We start from the raw sequence: 15,032 nt of genomic DNA on the forward strand, positions 1-15,032 counted from the left end.
ATAGGACTACCCACCCACTCTTTCAAATTAGAATTTGTTCTGAAAAGCATGCACTGTTTTTTCTTTTGAAACAATGTTGACAAATAAAGTTTGTCAACTTTTGGAACACATGCAGGTCATTGGCAGTAATCTACATGATGTGTTATTCCCGCGGTAAAATTTTCCAGACAACCCTCCACTTTTAACCATTTATGACTTGTGATATGTGACAGATTTATTAAAATTAGTGAGAACGGGTACAACGACAATTTTAAAATGGATTATGTGTCCGAAACAGAATTGGAGGGCGACACGGAGATAGAGATGGGTATGATAGATGACGTCGGTAAGTTCACGTGGATTTCATTATCTTTCGCGACACAAGATATTTTATCGCAAGAGAAAAGGGCGGAAGAATGTAGGCTTCCTTTGTAGCCTTTCGTTTCCACCTATCATGAACCATATGCTACGCTACGCTATTCAAAATATAGTTTTTTTGTGCACATTTCTTTTCTTGTCAAATGTAATTATGTTGTACACCTTATATGTTTTCTCCTTTATTATTTCATACGTTCAAGAATTATGCAATAACTACTGACTTTTGGCACCACCATTGCCCTCTGTAATGAGAGGGTTCTGCTCTACCTTACACTATACATGATCATAAACTTCATTATCATCTACCACAGTGTCAATAATACTGTAGTGAATTAGAGGGTATCCTAACTGAGAATCAAACCCAGTCACTGACTGGTCAATCCTTCCTTTGGAAAGTAAGCTCCAATGTTTCCAAATCTCTTTATGCACAGGCACACATTCCATGGCCTCAGTGTTTACCATGAAGGATGCCCCATCCCACTTCTGACACCAGTGCAGCGAATGTTGGGATATCTGTGGTTGTCAGGCTAAGGCCTTAGCCAATACACCAAGAGGTCCGACTTACTTGACTACGTCGCTAGTTGTACTAAGGTCGCTGGAATACATAAGTATTCCTTGATCACACTGGAGGACATAGCAATAGATAGGCATAGGCCTAACAACTGCATTGATTACATTCACAGATGCCAGATTTCAGTCATAGCCTATGGCTGACTGCACAGCTTTCCCCTACTCCAGTCTAAATTCACAAGAAACGAACATATTTTTGGCCCAATGTAGACTCCCACTCTCCTACAATGTATCAATTCTCTGGGATCAGGCAGGTTTTCATTACTAGATAATTACTTGATAATAATTGTAGTTTCAGGTTATATATGCACTGAGGGAAGGGCCTGAAAAAAATCCACATCGATTTATGTGTTTTATACTCTCTCCATTTAACAAAGTACTTTGAAAGTGCTTCCAACAAGTGCTGGTGCTTCATCAGTCTGTCTTTCTACCATGAGCTAGTAAACATAGCCTTTGACCTGGTCTAGCATCAGTACAAGCAGGCTCAGCGTAGCATGTCTGTTCCTAGGGAAGTACTCTACAGGGGGAAAAGGGTTACCTGTATAAATCACATAGCTAGATGGTTTTGCTGAAGGTAAAGATTGTATGGTGTCTCATATGTTCACAGTCAAACTTGGAGAAATGCATGACACATGGCATGCAGTATGCAAGTATTTAAGTATTTCTGGTAACTTCAAAGGATCTGCATGCCAAACAAGTGAGAAATATTGCATACAAGCAAGTCAAGTGAAGTACATCAGGCATGCTTCAATTCAATAACATTGGAAGATTTTTAAATAATGTTTTCAGCACAGTTTTATTAGCACAGTTGCTATCAACTTGTCGAATGGAGGTACTTGCCTAAGAGACTTAAACAAACTATTCCATCATGGAGTATCTGAGTTTGAACATTTACAGTCTTTTCCAGGGCGTTACTAAGGGTAATGTTTTCCAAACACCATCTGATTCCAGTTACATTAGGTTTCCATAGTACTTCCTACCATGGGACGTTTAGAAGTTTTCCAGATGGAATGTCATCTGTTGTGTAAAGTATGAATGTAGTACCAGACACAATAAAATATAACATTTAACTGAATGAACACATATTAATGTGGGTTGTTGAATGTGCTTTACTTTGGTATTATATTCCCCTCTGAAATAAAGATCTGAGTACTTTGCACTGGTGCATATGCTCATTAAATCTGATAATGCATAATAATCTGCTGGGCCTTGTCAGAGTCTTACAAAAGATGTTGGTTAAGAAGAGTCACATCTCCATCAAGATCTTGTCATGCATGTCTCTCATGTCTTTAATACATGTTTTTTTTTGGGGGGGGGCAGTCTATTCTCAGGAGTTTTTCCCAACCTTTGAGAGTATACCTGAGGGGGCATCAGTGCCCAAAGTGGAGAAGGTGAGTCTCAACCCTTTAAATTGTATAACATTTCTGCATTATGAAAATGATTAGTACGCATAGCTTTGATAGTAGTTGTAGTATTAGTTTGAGCTGCCAATGAACAACTTTACAATTAATACCATATTTGTATAACATGGCTTGTTCTTGCATTTATTTCACCAAGAGGGATGTGGATGAATTCGCTTTTGTATTTTCATATGCAGAAAATGCATGAATCAATGTGGCAAATATCTGTAATTACAAGAGAGGTCTATGTTTGATCCCAATCCAAATGTGGACTGTTATCGTTCATGGAACAAAAAAGGGTGTGTCACTTTTTGCTATTGTAGACTCTTCCCTCCCTCTCCCATCTAAGTCTGATGTCAGTTGAGAAAGACGTTGTCTAGTAGGGTCTCATACAAGCACAGTGAGGCTGTCTGTCAGTCCCTCTCTCGTTAAAGGACATGTATGATATCATGGAAGAAGAAGAGTTTGAGTTTGAGGCTGTGGAGCTACCCGATATCACTGTGGAGCTACCAGATATCGCCTGTTGTTTTTGCCCACAGGCTGAGTTCAACGGCAAATCTGACTCTCTGTTCTTCAATGATGGGGTTAGACGGATCGACTTTGTCTTAGTCTATGAAGATGAGGACATGAAGGAGATTGACAAAAATAGAACGTTCCAGAAACGTAAAGTAAGTGCATTTCTAGTGGCAGATTGTGAGTCTAAGTGTCCTTATTCACTTTCAACATGGTCAGCAGGTTTCTGTCTAACAGAAGTTAAAAACAGTATTCCTACTGTGCTGTGAAAAAGCATGTTTGAAATGATATGCAGTTTCACAATGTAAGCATACTTTTGAGGAATATGTGAATCTAAATGTGTTTTCTTAAAGCTTAAGAGGAGTACTGTACTATCTATGAAACAAGTTACTAAAGCCGCATTCCATCAAAGATGTTAACTTGTAGGAATCAGTGTTATGTTCCGTCATAGAAGCTGATGTTGTCTTATGGCAGGACCTACGGCATTCACACAACACTTTCTCATTGTACACCCGGATAACTGACTTTGAATATTTGTACAGGGAGTTTTTATTTGCTGCAGTCACGGTGTGTCAGATCTAAGGTATCCCTATGATTAATATGAGGCCATTTACAAATGTACAATAATTTTATCATCATATGCCAAATAAACATACCAAAATAAAACATGAGGAAACTCTAGACAGGGTGTTGCAAATGCAGGTATGTTGTGTACTGTATTACACACTTTTATGAAAGTAAAATCTCTGTTTCACAATATCCATCCAGGTGACAGAAATGTAACATACACTAACACACTATCCTTGCAAATGTCAAAATATCATTTTCTAAATGTCAGATTTTGGCACATCATAATGGCTGAAATAATAAGTAAATGCACCTTTGATAGAGGTAACATTTGTGATTCACCAACAATCCCCCATATGTTGAATGTTTTACAATGAATGGTTTGTGAGCAGGGAGTATTGAAAGCAGCAGGAGTGTACACGCCTCCTATGCAGCTGTGGTCGCTTATGTTGCCAAGCTCTTGATGTCATGACCCATTGGGGCTATTATGACATGCCCAGACTAGACACTCCATTATATAGACACTCCATTATACTGAAGGGCTGCTGTGGTGGTTTTAATGCACTTTCACAGACGGAGAGGGAAAAGGAGTCAAAATTCCACTTCCCTAGAAACTGACCCTTTAGTCATTCCCAACCCAGTTATATATCCTGTATTTACAATTCTCTACAAGTATTGTGGATGCACATAACAGAAGCATACAGACGTACAGTATGTAGTAGCAATGTATTTTGATTGACCAATGAGCTTTTATTTATTTGACGTGGTTTTATCAGAAGTCTTGTATCGTACACACAATTCCCATATAGATGTAGTCAGTTTCATACATGGTTGAAATCAGTCAGTGCATTGCTATCCATTGAGGGGAAATAAGTCAATCTAATGTCAATATAATGACACTTTTAATTCATTATTTACTATACACAACCACAGTTAAGATGGGATAATAATAATAATGTATTAGATATTACATTTTACATTTGTAAAGCACTTGTCATTACAAGAGTAATAAGAGAAACAGATTGGATCTCATCCAATAGGGAAACAGAAGGGGCAGTGTTACAAACACAGGATCCATTGATTTAACATCCTGTATTCTCTTCCCTAGCAACGCAGAGAGTACTTTGAGGCCAGCTTGATGAAGATGGGGATGGAACTAGAGGCTGCCAGATCTGTGAGTGGCCACATAATGCATTTTACAAGGACTGGCTTTATGTATTTACTCTGCTGTTAGCTTGCAGAGTGGGGTTGAGTGTGTCGATCTTCAGGGAAGATTGGATGGAAACAATATTTAGTATCTTACATTCGTTTGGTCTGAAATGGTAGAGAAATACCTAATGTTTGTTTTTGTTACATAGTTTTATTATCATGCTGCTTATTTAAGTGACCCTGTGGATCTTGTTTTTGGCTGCATTTTAGATAGCAGACACAGTGGTTTTACAAAGTTTTCCTTTAACAGCCAACTATTTCCTCAGAAAGGGTTGAGATTGAATTGCAGTGGGAAAACTATGGCACCAATCCCATTATTTGAGTAGTTTCCCAAATATTGGCAAACTTTAGTGGTATTTCATGGAATAGGATCAATGAGTTAACATTGATAAACACAGAGCCAACTTCTGATTTTGTAGATAATAAAGTATTGCATTAGATTTATGTGATGTTTTAGTACTTGTTTTATGTCAAGGATGTAATTTGTGATCATGGCAATGTCTTCTTAATTGCCCCTTAGGGGATTACTGAAGTTGTAATACATTTAGTTGAAATGAAAAGGGCTGCCTTATCTTGTTGTTTTATCTTCGTCATTCCGACAAGGTGGTAGATGAGAAGCTGTTGTTCGTCAAGGTGCACATGCCCTGGGATGTGCTGTGTACCTACGCCGAGGTCCTCCACATCAAGCTGCCCATTCAGCCCAATGACCTGTCCACCACGTCCTCACCCTTCAACTTCCTCAGCTGCATCACCAGACACTTCTACCCCAGCGAGGACCTCATAGCCAAGGAGACGGAGTACTTTACTGCCCCGTTCGAGAAGGACAGGCTGGAGTACTTCTACGTGAAGGACCGGGACCTCTTCTTCACGCCATCCATGAGGAGTAGAATGGCAAGTGCACTGCTTTCTTTACCTCATCATGGAGTATAAACCCCAAAGTCAACCAATAAGAGGTTAAAGATGCAGCAGCGTACTAGATTTTGATAGAGATTCAAAATAAATCACTAAAAAGAAGTCACCTCATTGACTTTCTTTCGGTAGTTTAAGCATCTCAGGTTTCTGATGCTGCTAAATGGTGTTGGAAGATATTTTGTCTGTAGACCACTTAGATTGGTTATTCAGCCCTTTGGTTATTCAGCCCTTGCGCTATGAAAATATCAATGTACCTATACTTAAAACATAGTGTTAACACTCTTTTCTTAACACTTCAATGATAACAGAATGGTTGGTCTTCCTCCTCAGGCCTACTACATCCTCAGCCGAGCCCCCTATGAGGTGCGAGGGAACATCAAGAAGTTTGGTGTCACAAAGCTGCTCGATGGGGGGGTGTACAAGGCTGCTTATCCCCTGCATGATGTGAGTGGGGATAAAGAGTGGGGTGGCACTAGTAACTGACAACATAGTACATTAAACACCAATCGATCTGTGAAAAGACTGAGCAGTGTTTTTATGGACTTTTTAGTTTTGTTTTCTGTGAACTTACTTTAGTGCAGATTCAACGTCAGGTCGAAAGAAGATGAGTGCCCCAATGAGAGATACCTCCTGTATAACGAGTGGGCTCACCCTAAAAGTTTCTATAAGATGCAGCCACTTGATCTCATAAGGTAATTCATGCTTTAATCTACTTTCGCAAAAATGCACATTGCACACACATCGCTGCTTTAGCATAATAAGGTGTTGAGAATTATTATTCCAAACAGAATGTGCTTAGAGGCCTAATCATTGTAATTACGGAAAATATGGGATGGAAATAATAAAATTTTCATTTTCTCACAGAAAGTATTATGGGGAAAAGATTGGAATTTACTTTGCTTGGCTGGGCTTCTATACAGCCATGCTAGCCCTCGCTGCCATTGTTGGACTTGGCTGTTTCATTTATGGGTACACGACTCAAGAAACAAGCACCTGGAGGTATGTTTAAAAGTCATAGAAAGTACTTCAGAAACCCACAACACCATAGAAATATATTACAAGTTGCTAAATCTAGTGTATATCAAATGAAGATCAATTATTTACACATAAGGTTAAGTAGAGTAAATATAAGTTGATTGATGTTCCTTCCATGCCGTTCTCTGACACTCTAACTGTGTGAAAACCCAATGATTAACAACTTTGTTGCATCTTGTTGTTGAGTTTTTGGTGAAGTTTGACCCATCTGTTCTGTTCATTTATTGGACAGCAAAGAGGTGTGCGACCCTTTGATTGGAGGAAATATTGTGATGTGTCCGCAGTGTGATAAGGAGTGCACATACTGGAGGCTGAACAGCACCTGTGAATCTTCTAAAGTAAGTCATGCATACATTAGGGTTCACTAATTCCGGTCCATGGCTGTACAGGTTCTTTTCTCATTCACTCACATGGTTAATTCAGAGTGATTATGATTATGAAAGTGACTTATATGGATAGTGAGTCCCTTAAAATTATATTTGCCAATGCTTGTTATGTCAGACTGTTTTCTCAGACTCCTTGGCCCATGAGACATGCTACAAGTCATATTAAACCTTTTTGAACAGGGTTTGTTTTCATATAAATTTACAAAGAGTCATGGATGGAGAGAAAAAATGATGTGAAAAGCAAAGTATTTCATGTGATCTTGTTTTCCTTAGAAACTGTGCATATTTGATAACTATGGGACGCTGGTGTTTGCTGTCTTTATGGCCATTTGGGGTGAGTCATTTAATTAATTAAACTTACCAAATGTTCAAATGTAGAGGTTTCAGAAACTGTATTATTTTAGTGTGTAGTTTTGTTGATATAAGCTTATTAGCAATTAGATGTTGCATGATAATCATATTAGAGTTTTCCTCAGCACATGCTACAGTCTAGGACCAGGCAAGTAAAATAAAGCTTTACACTCTTGTTCCCATCCTGGGTCTAGTGACCGTGTTTCTGGAGTTCTGGAAGCGCTACCAAGCAGAACTGGAGTATGAGTGGGACACCGTGGAGTTCCTGGAGCAGGAGGAGCAACCTCGTCCCGAGTATGAGGCCAAGTGTAACCACGAGAGAATCAACCCTGTCACACGGGTAAGGAAGATGTGTTCGTCACACAGTCCCTATGGTGATTCCATAGCGTCAGACTCAGGAGGCCAGAAGAACACTCCACAACTGATGATAGCAATGTTATATACTTGTTTTAAAATTTAAATATTACCTGTATCATTACTTCATTGTAAAACATGTTATTCTTCATTTAGGTAAAAGAGAAAGTACCTTATACAACCTGTGGACGGTGTATAAGAGTGTCTTTAGGAATCGGGACCGTCTTATTCTGGGTAAAAACTTTTGGATTTCTCTACTGTTATCTTGTTCTGAATAGGCCAATTCATATGCACTCCAACAGCAAAAAATGTTTTATATAACCCTAACCTTTGTTTCAAGTCTGACCCCTTCAATTCTTGTGTTTGTGCTTGTGTTCAGATTGTGTTGATCCTAGCATCAGTGGTGGCCATCATCGTATACCGACTGGCAGTGTTCTTCTCATTTTCGACGAGACTCCAGTCTGACCTAAAGGAGCTCGAACCGTTTAAGGAGTATGTGACCGCACAAATGGCCACCTCCGTCACTGCTTCTATCATCAGCTTCGTAGTAATCATGGTGCTCAACATCCTGTATGAGAGGGTTGCCATCTGGATCACTGACTTCGGTGAGACACCCCAATGTCAAACAACAGGAAATATGTGGTTTGCTATACGGAACTATGGTGTTTCTCAAACTGCTTGCAGACAAGGGCTAATATTCACTCAAACATGCCTTAGCAAGGTTGATGCAGTGCCCCAAACATTCTGCAATTATACCATGATATGAGTAAATATTGCACGCCAATAGGTCTGAAGTAATCCAAATATATGTATGCCAACATATTTATACTGTAGGAAATTCACACCACCACAATAGCCCTTAGCTGATATCCTTATTCAGAGTCACTTGCAGAATCTGGACACCACAAAAGCTTGATTTAAGCCTGATGTTTTTTTGATGAGACTGAGAAGATGCCTTACTTCATTTTAAAGAGCTACCAAGGACCAGGACGGATTATGAGAACAGTCTGACTCTGAAGATGTTCCTGTTCCAGTTTGTCAACTACTACTCCTCCTGCTTCTACATTGCCTTTGCCAAAGGGAAAGTGGTTGGTTACCCTGGGCAACCTGTTTACCTGCTGGGAAAGTACAGGAATGAGGAGGTACGTACGCCTATCAGTTGATTGAAAGATCAGTTGATTGAAGGCTCAGTTGATTGGTGCTTGGCACAGAATATGTGATAACACAGTATGACAGTGTTTTGCTTTTTCCACTTCGCTTGTCTTCTAACTACGTTTCCAAATTATTAGCTGTTGCATTCTGTGGCATTTTTGTTTGACTCATATTTCAAATGAAAGACCTAGATGAGAAAATCTTCCACAAAATACAAGTTGTTTGAATGGAGGTGCTTTATCATGTAATACTACAAGATGGCCGACATTGGTTCATGCATTGTTTGTGTCACATCCTTACCAGTGTGATCCAGGAGGATGCCTGATTGAGTTGACAACCCAGCTCACTGTCATCATGGGCGGTAAAGCCATCTGGAATAACATTCAGGAGGTGTTGTTGCCGTAAGTTTTTGGTTCAATGGAAGAACATAAAATAGCCAACCACATCAGCTCTCTAGGAGCCCAGCAACCGTAAAGTTTCCCAGTTACATTGGATCAGGGTTGGTTCAATGGTTTATTCCATCCCAACTCAAAATGCAATTCCCCCTTATCTTCCAGTGTATCTGTATCCAGACATGATTATTATCTGATTCAGAGAGCAATCATAAAGGCGTCTCCTTGTAGGCACTAACGGAGACTAACTCTACCATGGCTTATTGGCCAAAGCCTATGGGGAAATTCATGTTTTTTTGTTGGGTTTCTGGATAAATGCCAAAAACACAGGCTTAGGAGATCTTATACGTTTTGTTCTATGAGATCCTTTTCATCCGCTAACGTCACTTTTTGTGAATTTTAAAGCATTTATGTAATCAAAACAAAAACATAAAGCACATAAAGGCTTCACAATTCATTAAGGTCATGTTAACTGGCTGATATTATCTCATAGGAGAAAACGTATAATATCTCCTAATCCTATTTCAACCTCAGACCTTATTTTCGGCATTTATCCCAAAACCCCATTCTTTCCCTATTAATTTTCCCCATAGGAAATGCTAACTAATTTCAGTTTTTTAGTATTTTTAGTATTTTCCCCATAGAAAATGCTAACTAATTTCAGTTTTTTAGGACTACAAGCTGGCGAGCTCTATTACCTTGTTATACGCATCATGATTCTGCGATTGACATGTTTCTCATCAGGTGGATGAAGAATTTGATATTCCGCTACTGCACACGTGTGGGGTCTGAAAAAGTGATTCCTCGCTGGGAGCAGGACTATCAGCTGCAGCCCATTGGGAAGCTGGGCCTCTTCTATGAATACCTGGAGATGGGTAAGATATGAAGAATGAGGCAAACTCTCTCCCTCTCTCCCACCCAAATCAACCCCTAGCCCCTATCCCCGGGCATCTCTGTAGATCTGAGAGGATTGGATAGGTGTGGACACAATATGGTGGTAGCTATATGCGTATGCTCTGAAGTTTTTTAAGCTGATCCTGCTATTTCTTTGGGGTCTGTCCAGAAACCACCTCTAGCCCCTATCCCCAAGGCACTTACTTAATCTAGAAGGGTTGGATGGACATAAGCTATATGGTGCAAATCCCCCCTAGCTACTATCATAGTATCAGGTTCCCCCCTAGCTAGCCCATCAGCTACTAACTATCATAGTATCAGGTTCCCCCCTAGCTAACCAATCAGCTACTATCATAGTATCAGGTTCCCCCCCTAGCTAGCCTATCAGCTAATATCATAGTATCAGGTTCCCCCTAGCTGGCCTATCAGTACTAACTGTCATAGTGTCAGGTTCCCCTCTAGCTAGCCTATCTGCTACTATCATAGTATCAGATTCCCCCCTAGCTAGCCTATCAACTATTATCATAATATCAGGTTCCCCCCTAGCTTGCCTATCAGCTACTATCATAGTATCAGGTTCCCCACTAGCTGGGCTATCAGCTTCTAACTATCATAGTATCAGGTTCTCCCCTAGCTAGCCTATGAGCTACTAACTATCATAGTGTCAGGTTCCCCCTAGCTAGCCTATCAGCTACTATCATAGTATCATGATCCCCCCTAGCTAGCCTATCAGCTTATAACTATCATAGTATCAGGTTCTCCCCTAGCTAGCCTATGAGCTACTAACTATCATGGTATCAGGTTCCCCCTAGCTAGCCTATCAGCTACTATCATAGTATCAGGATCCCCCTAGCTAGCCTATCAGATACTACCATAGTATCAGGTTCCCCCCTAGCTAGCCAATCAGCTACTATCATAGTATCAGGTTCCCCCCTAGCTAGCCTATCAACTACTATCATAGTATCAGGTTCCCAGATCTATTGATGGAAATGCTTTTTTTCTGCAGTGATCAAATTTGGCTTTGTGTCTGCGTGGCTTTTTCCTACAGTGATCCAGTTTGGTTTTGTGACTCTGTTTGTGGCCTCCTTCCCCCTGGCTCCTGTCCTGGCTCTGGTCAATAACCTCTTTGAGATCCGGGTGGACGCCTGGAAGATCATCACCCAGTTCCGCCGCATGGTTCCAGAGAAGGCCCAAGACATCGGGGCGTGGCAACCCATTCTCCAAGGTGTCGCCATCTTGGCTGTGGCATCAAATGTGAGTGATGGCTCCTCCATTGGATTATGAAGTATTATGAAACATACATATATTTTTTAAGATGATGTATGTCACGCCCTGACCTTAGAGATCCTTTTTATGTCTCTGTTTTGGTTTGGTCAGGGTGTGAGTTGGGGTGGGTATTCTATGTTCTATTATTTGTATTTCTATGGTAGCCCTTTTTCCCACCTGTCTTTGTGGGAGGTTGACTTTGTTTATGGCACATAGCCTTTAGCTTCACCGTTTGTTTTGCAGTGTAAAATAAAAATAAAATGTACGCTGCACGCTGCACCTTGGTCCAGTTCATTCAACAGCCGTGACAATGTATTTATCTTGGTTTATTCTCCATTGCATAATCCCATCACTGGATGTCAGTCATATGATTTAATTGTTACCATGCTGATGTAGTGACATTCTTAGATAATAATTAATCTATTATGATGAGCACCAGTTTAAAGTGCACTGTCTCCTCCACTTCCTTGTCTCCCTGCCAGGCCATGATCATTGCCTTCACATCAGACATGATCCCACGATTGGTTTACTACTGGTCTTTCTCTGTGTATCCCTATGGAGACCATTCCAGTCACACCATGCAGGGCTACATCAACAACACGCTCTCTGTGTTCGACATCCAGGACTTCTCCAACAAGAGCCGGCCCTTGCAAACACCTTACTGGTTCAATAACAGCACCACCTGCAGGTAATGTGAATGTATATGAGATGGGTTTAAATGAAATCGTGTTAGACATTGAAATAGTTCATGCAGTCTCTCTGTCATACTTTAGATATCGAGATTTCAGATATCCACCAGGACACCACAGACAATATGAATACAGTATCTACTACTGGCATGTGATAGCTGCCAAGATGGCTTTCATAATAGTTGTAGAGGTGAGTAGAAATTTCTCTGAAATGTTGCTTTGACCTGATTTTTCTTTCTACAGTGTAGTCTAATGCCAGATGGACATTTTCTAGCCTTTCAAGAAATCCTAATAATGTTTTCCCTCCTTCCGACCCTTATACCATTGTCCCCTCAGCACATTGTATACCTGACCAAGTTCGTTCTGTCCTACGTGATCCCGGACGTGCCTTACACAGTGAGGGAACAGATCAAACGAGAGAAGTACTTGAGCCAGGTCATCCTTCACGAGACCAACCTCAAACTGGTGACCAAACGCTTAAAGCCTGTCTCTGATAAGATACTTAAACACAATGAGGACAAGGAGGAGGAGATGGACCTTTACTTTTAATCTCCGAAACTTTGTCAGAGAAGAGAGAGTCCTGCCTTTGTCAGGACCTACAATATTTACAAGTATTGTGAGCAGCTAAAGATGTATTCAATACATGTTTTAATAACTTTAATTACTATGAATTAATATTATTAACATTAGTAGTAGCTTAATAGCTTGGTGGGGACTACGACCAACCAAACCAGCCATGAAGCTCAGCTCTGTTGCTCAGATCTCTGGATCTATTGCATATTTAGCACTTTTATGTCACTGATTGTTACATGTACACTGTTACATTTAATGTGTCTTGTATTGTTAAAATTAGGATTCAATGCCATATGTTTGACTGTATGGTAAATATGGAAGATTATGAATGACAACAATACTTTTCTAATTTAAACAACATACAGATTTTTATACAATTTGTGGCCTAGGCCTATCCAAACATTTATAATACTCAAGGTGTGCTTGATTTAGTCAGGAATAATTCCAAAAGCTCAAATTGCGTTGACCAGGCAAGCCATCAAGTATGGAAGCTCGTTCCCGCCACCCAAGAAAAAATATCTGACTACGAGTTATGAGATAATAAGGTATAATTATGAGATAGAAAGTTATAATTATGAGATAGAATGTCTGGATCATGGACATTGAATAGTCCTGCAGGTCGACCCCTTTTAAAGGGGAAATCTGGGATTCGCACAATAACAAAGCTTCTCCCACCACAGCTGAGGAATGGGGTAGGAGAAATGTAACCAATCTCAAATACATAGACACAAGGACTCATATGGATGCAAGGACTGACCATCCATGAGATACAAATTATATTTTTAAACATGTGTTGAAGCTATACTGTGTTTGTTTACAATTACATTGTTTACACACAAGAGAGTAAACCAAGCTTATATTTTGGGTTCTGATTGGGTAAGACCGTTACTAATTTCTAAGTTACATTATTGAAGAATCAGTGGCTTTACACTGAATGTAAAAACATATTTCCATGACATAGACTGACCAGGTGAATCCAGGTGAAAGCTATGATTCCTTATTGATCTTACTTGTAAAACCCACTTCAATCAGTGTAGATGAAAGGGAAGAGACAGGTTAAAGAAGGATTTTTATTGAGTCATGGATTGTGCATGTGTGCCATTCAGAGGGTGAAAGGGCAAGACAAAAGATTTAAGTGCCTTTGAACGGGGTATGGTAGTAAGTGCCAGGCGCATTGGTTTGAGAGTGTCAAGAACTTCAACGCTACTGGGTTTTTCACGCTCAATAGTTTCCCGTGTATATCAAGAATGGTCCACCACCCAAAGGACATCCAGCCAACTTGACACAACTGTGGAAAGCATTGAAGTCAACATGGGCCAGCATCCCTGTGGAACACTTTCGACACCTTGTAGAGTCCATGACCCAACAAATTGAGGCTGTTCTGGGGGCAAAAGGGAGTGCAACTCAATATTAGGAAGGTGTTCCTAATGTTTGTACATATTAATTAAATCTGATGTCAACCAGATGTCATCAAACAGGCACCAACTCACATCAACAAACTCTTCAATACGTTAATATTGAACAATATCACCACAATCACTCTATCTTTTTCTCTCTCTCACATTCACACACACAATGTGTGATTGACTATAAGATATGCATAAGGTTATCCTTAGTTGAGGAGGGCCTGATGCAAAGTGCACATTGGATTTATATGATACAGATCGCCTGAACATATCTCATAATAATGACTTACTATCATATAATTATGACTTTCTACCTCATAACTCGTAGTCAGATTTTATTTTTGGGTGGCGGGAAAGAGCTTCCATACATACTCATGGTCACCTCAAGTATTTACAGTAACATTTTTGACCTATGTATTCGATTTTAAGCATTTTGATAGAAGTCTATCGCCATAGACTAACCTCTTGAATCAATATATGTTGCTGTATTATTGTGATTTTTTAAAACCAAAGGTATATATGAACTAAGAATCTGCCCTGTGTACAATATTTGTCTTTCAAGTATTTTGTCAAGTGTATTGTAATTTGTATGTTATCCCAAATAAAATCTAAATTCTTTGTTTTTTTATATAGAACCGTGATTATGTTGGTCGTCCTTTCAAAGTTCAGGTCAGATACAGTTCTTCTTCCAAATAAACTGCACATGTTCTCATACTTGAAATGGTGTGTTGTGTCTGCCATTGCCCCGACAGTCTTGTGACTGGTTTGTGACTGATGTTTGTTTGCTTTTGGACTCAAATGTTATCTAGTAACAAAGATTGTCTATCATATTGACAAGATAGTCAAGTGACCGCTTTAACAATGGAAATACGTGTCCTCAAATATGGAAGGCGGATGGGAGGAGGGGAGATCAGGTGTGACCATTCTATCCAATGAGAGGGCAGATATGCTGTGAACAACAGGCGATAGAAATAGATAGAGGACTCATCTTTGCATCTGTGCCATT

The 15,032-nt window shown here is 39.9% G+C and overlaps 1 protein-coding gene across 3 annotated transcripts; it reads left to right on the forward strand.

Annotated features, from left to right (window-relative positions):
• LOC139533857 (anoctamin-6-like) lies at positions 1 to 14,661 on the forward strand. 3 transcript variants are annotated; one of them, XM_071332297.1, is made up of 21 exons: positions 1 to 153; positions 278 to 325; positions 2,248 to 2,318; positions 2,867 to 2,995; positions 4,516 to 4,581; positions 5,220 to 5,507; positions 5,859 to 5,972; positions 6,105 to 6,220; positions 6,393 to 6,527; positions 6,796 to 6,901; positions 7,223 to 7,283; positions 7,495 to 7,640; positions 7,811 to 7,888; positions 8,034 to 8,259; positions 8,627 to 8,796; positions 9,110 to 9,207; positions 9,943 to 10,073; positions 11,141 to 11,346; positions 11,841 to 12,046; positions 12,132 to 12,237; positions 12,384 to 14,661. In XM_071332297.1, the coding sequence occupies exons 1-21, from the start codon at positions 135 to 137 to the stop codon at positions 12,594 to 12,596; spliced, it is 2,733 nt and encodes a 910-aa protein (XP_071188398.1). In that variant the 5' UTR covers positions 1 to 134; the 3' UTR covers positions 12,597 to 14,661. The 3 variants fall into 3 exon arrangements, 2 of the variants coding, with proteins under 2 accessions (XP_071188398.1, XP_071188397.1); XR_011666868.1 differs by having other exon boundaries at positions 1 to 325; positions 11,224 to 11,346; positions 12,384 to 12,414; XM_071332296.1 differs by having other exon boundaries at positions 1 to 325.
• Positions 14,662 to 15,032: the final 371 nt, after the last annotated feature.

Source organism: Salvelinus alpinus, chromosome 11 (genome assembly GCF_045679555.1).
Source record: "Salvelinus alpinus chromosome 11, SLU_Salpinus.1, whole genome shotgun sequence".
Lineage (NCBI taxonomy): Eukaryota > Metazoa > Chordata > Actinopteri > Salmoniformes > Salmonidae > Salvelinus > Salvelinus alpinus.

Bases quoted from the DNA above. Each gene is read 5' to 3' on its own strand.
- LOC139533857 (XM_071332296.1), top strand. From the start codon at position 256: ATGGATTATGTGTCCGAAACAGAATTGGAGGGCGACACGGAGATAGAG. The intron at 5,973-6,104 runs GTGAGTGGGGAT...AACTTACTTTAG, and splicing joins CTGCTTATCCCCTGCATGAT to TGCAGATTCAACGTCAGGTC. The intron at 6,528-6,795 runs GTATGTTTAAAA...TTTATTGGACAG, and splicing joins CAAGAAACAAGCACCTGGAG to CAAAGAGGTGTGCGACCCTT.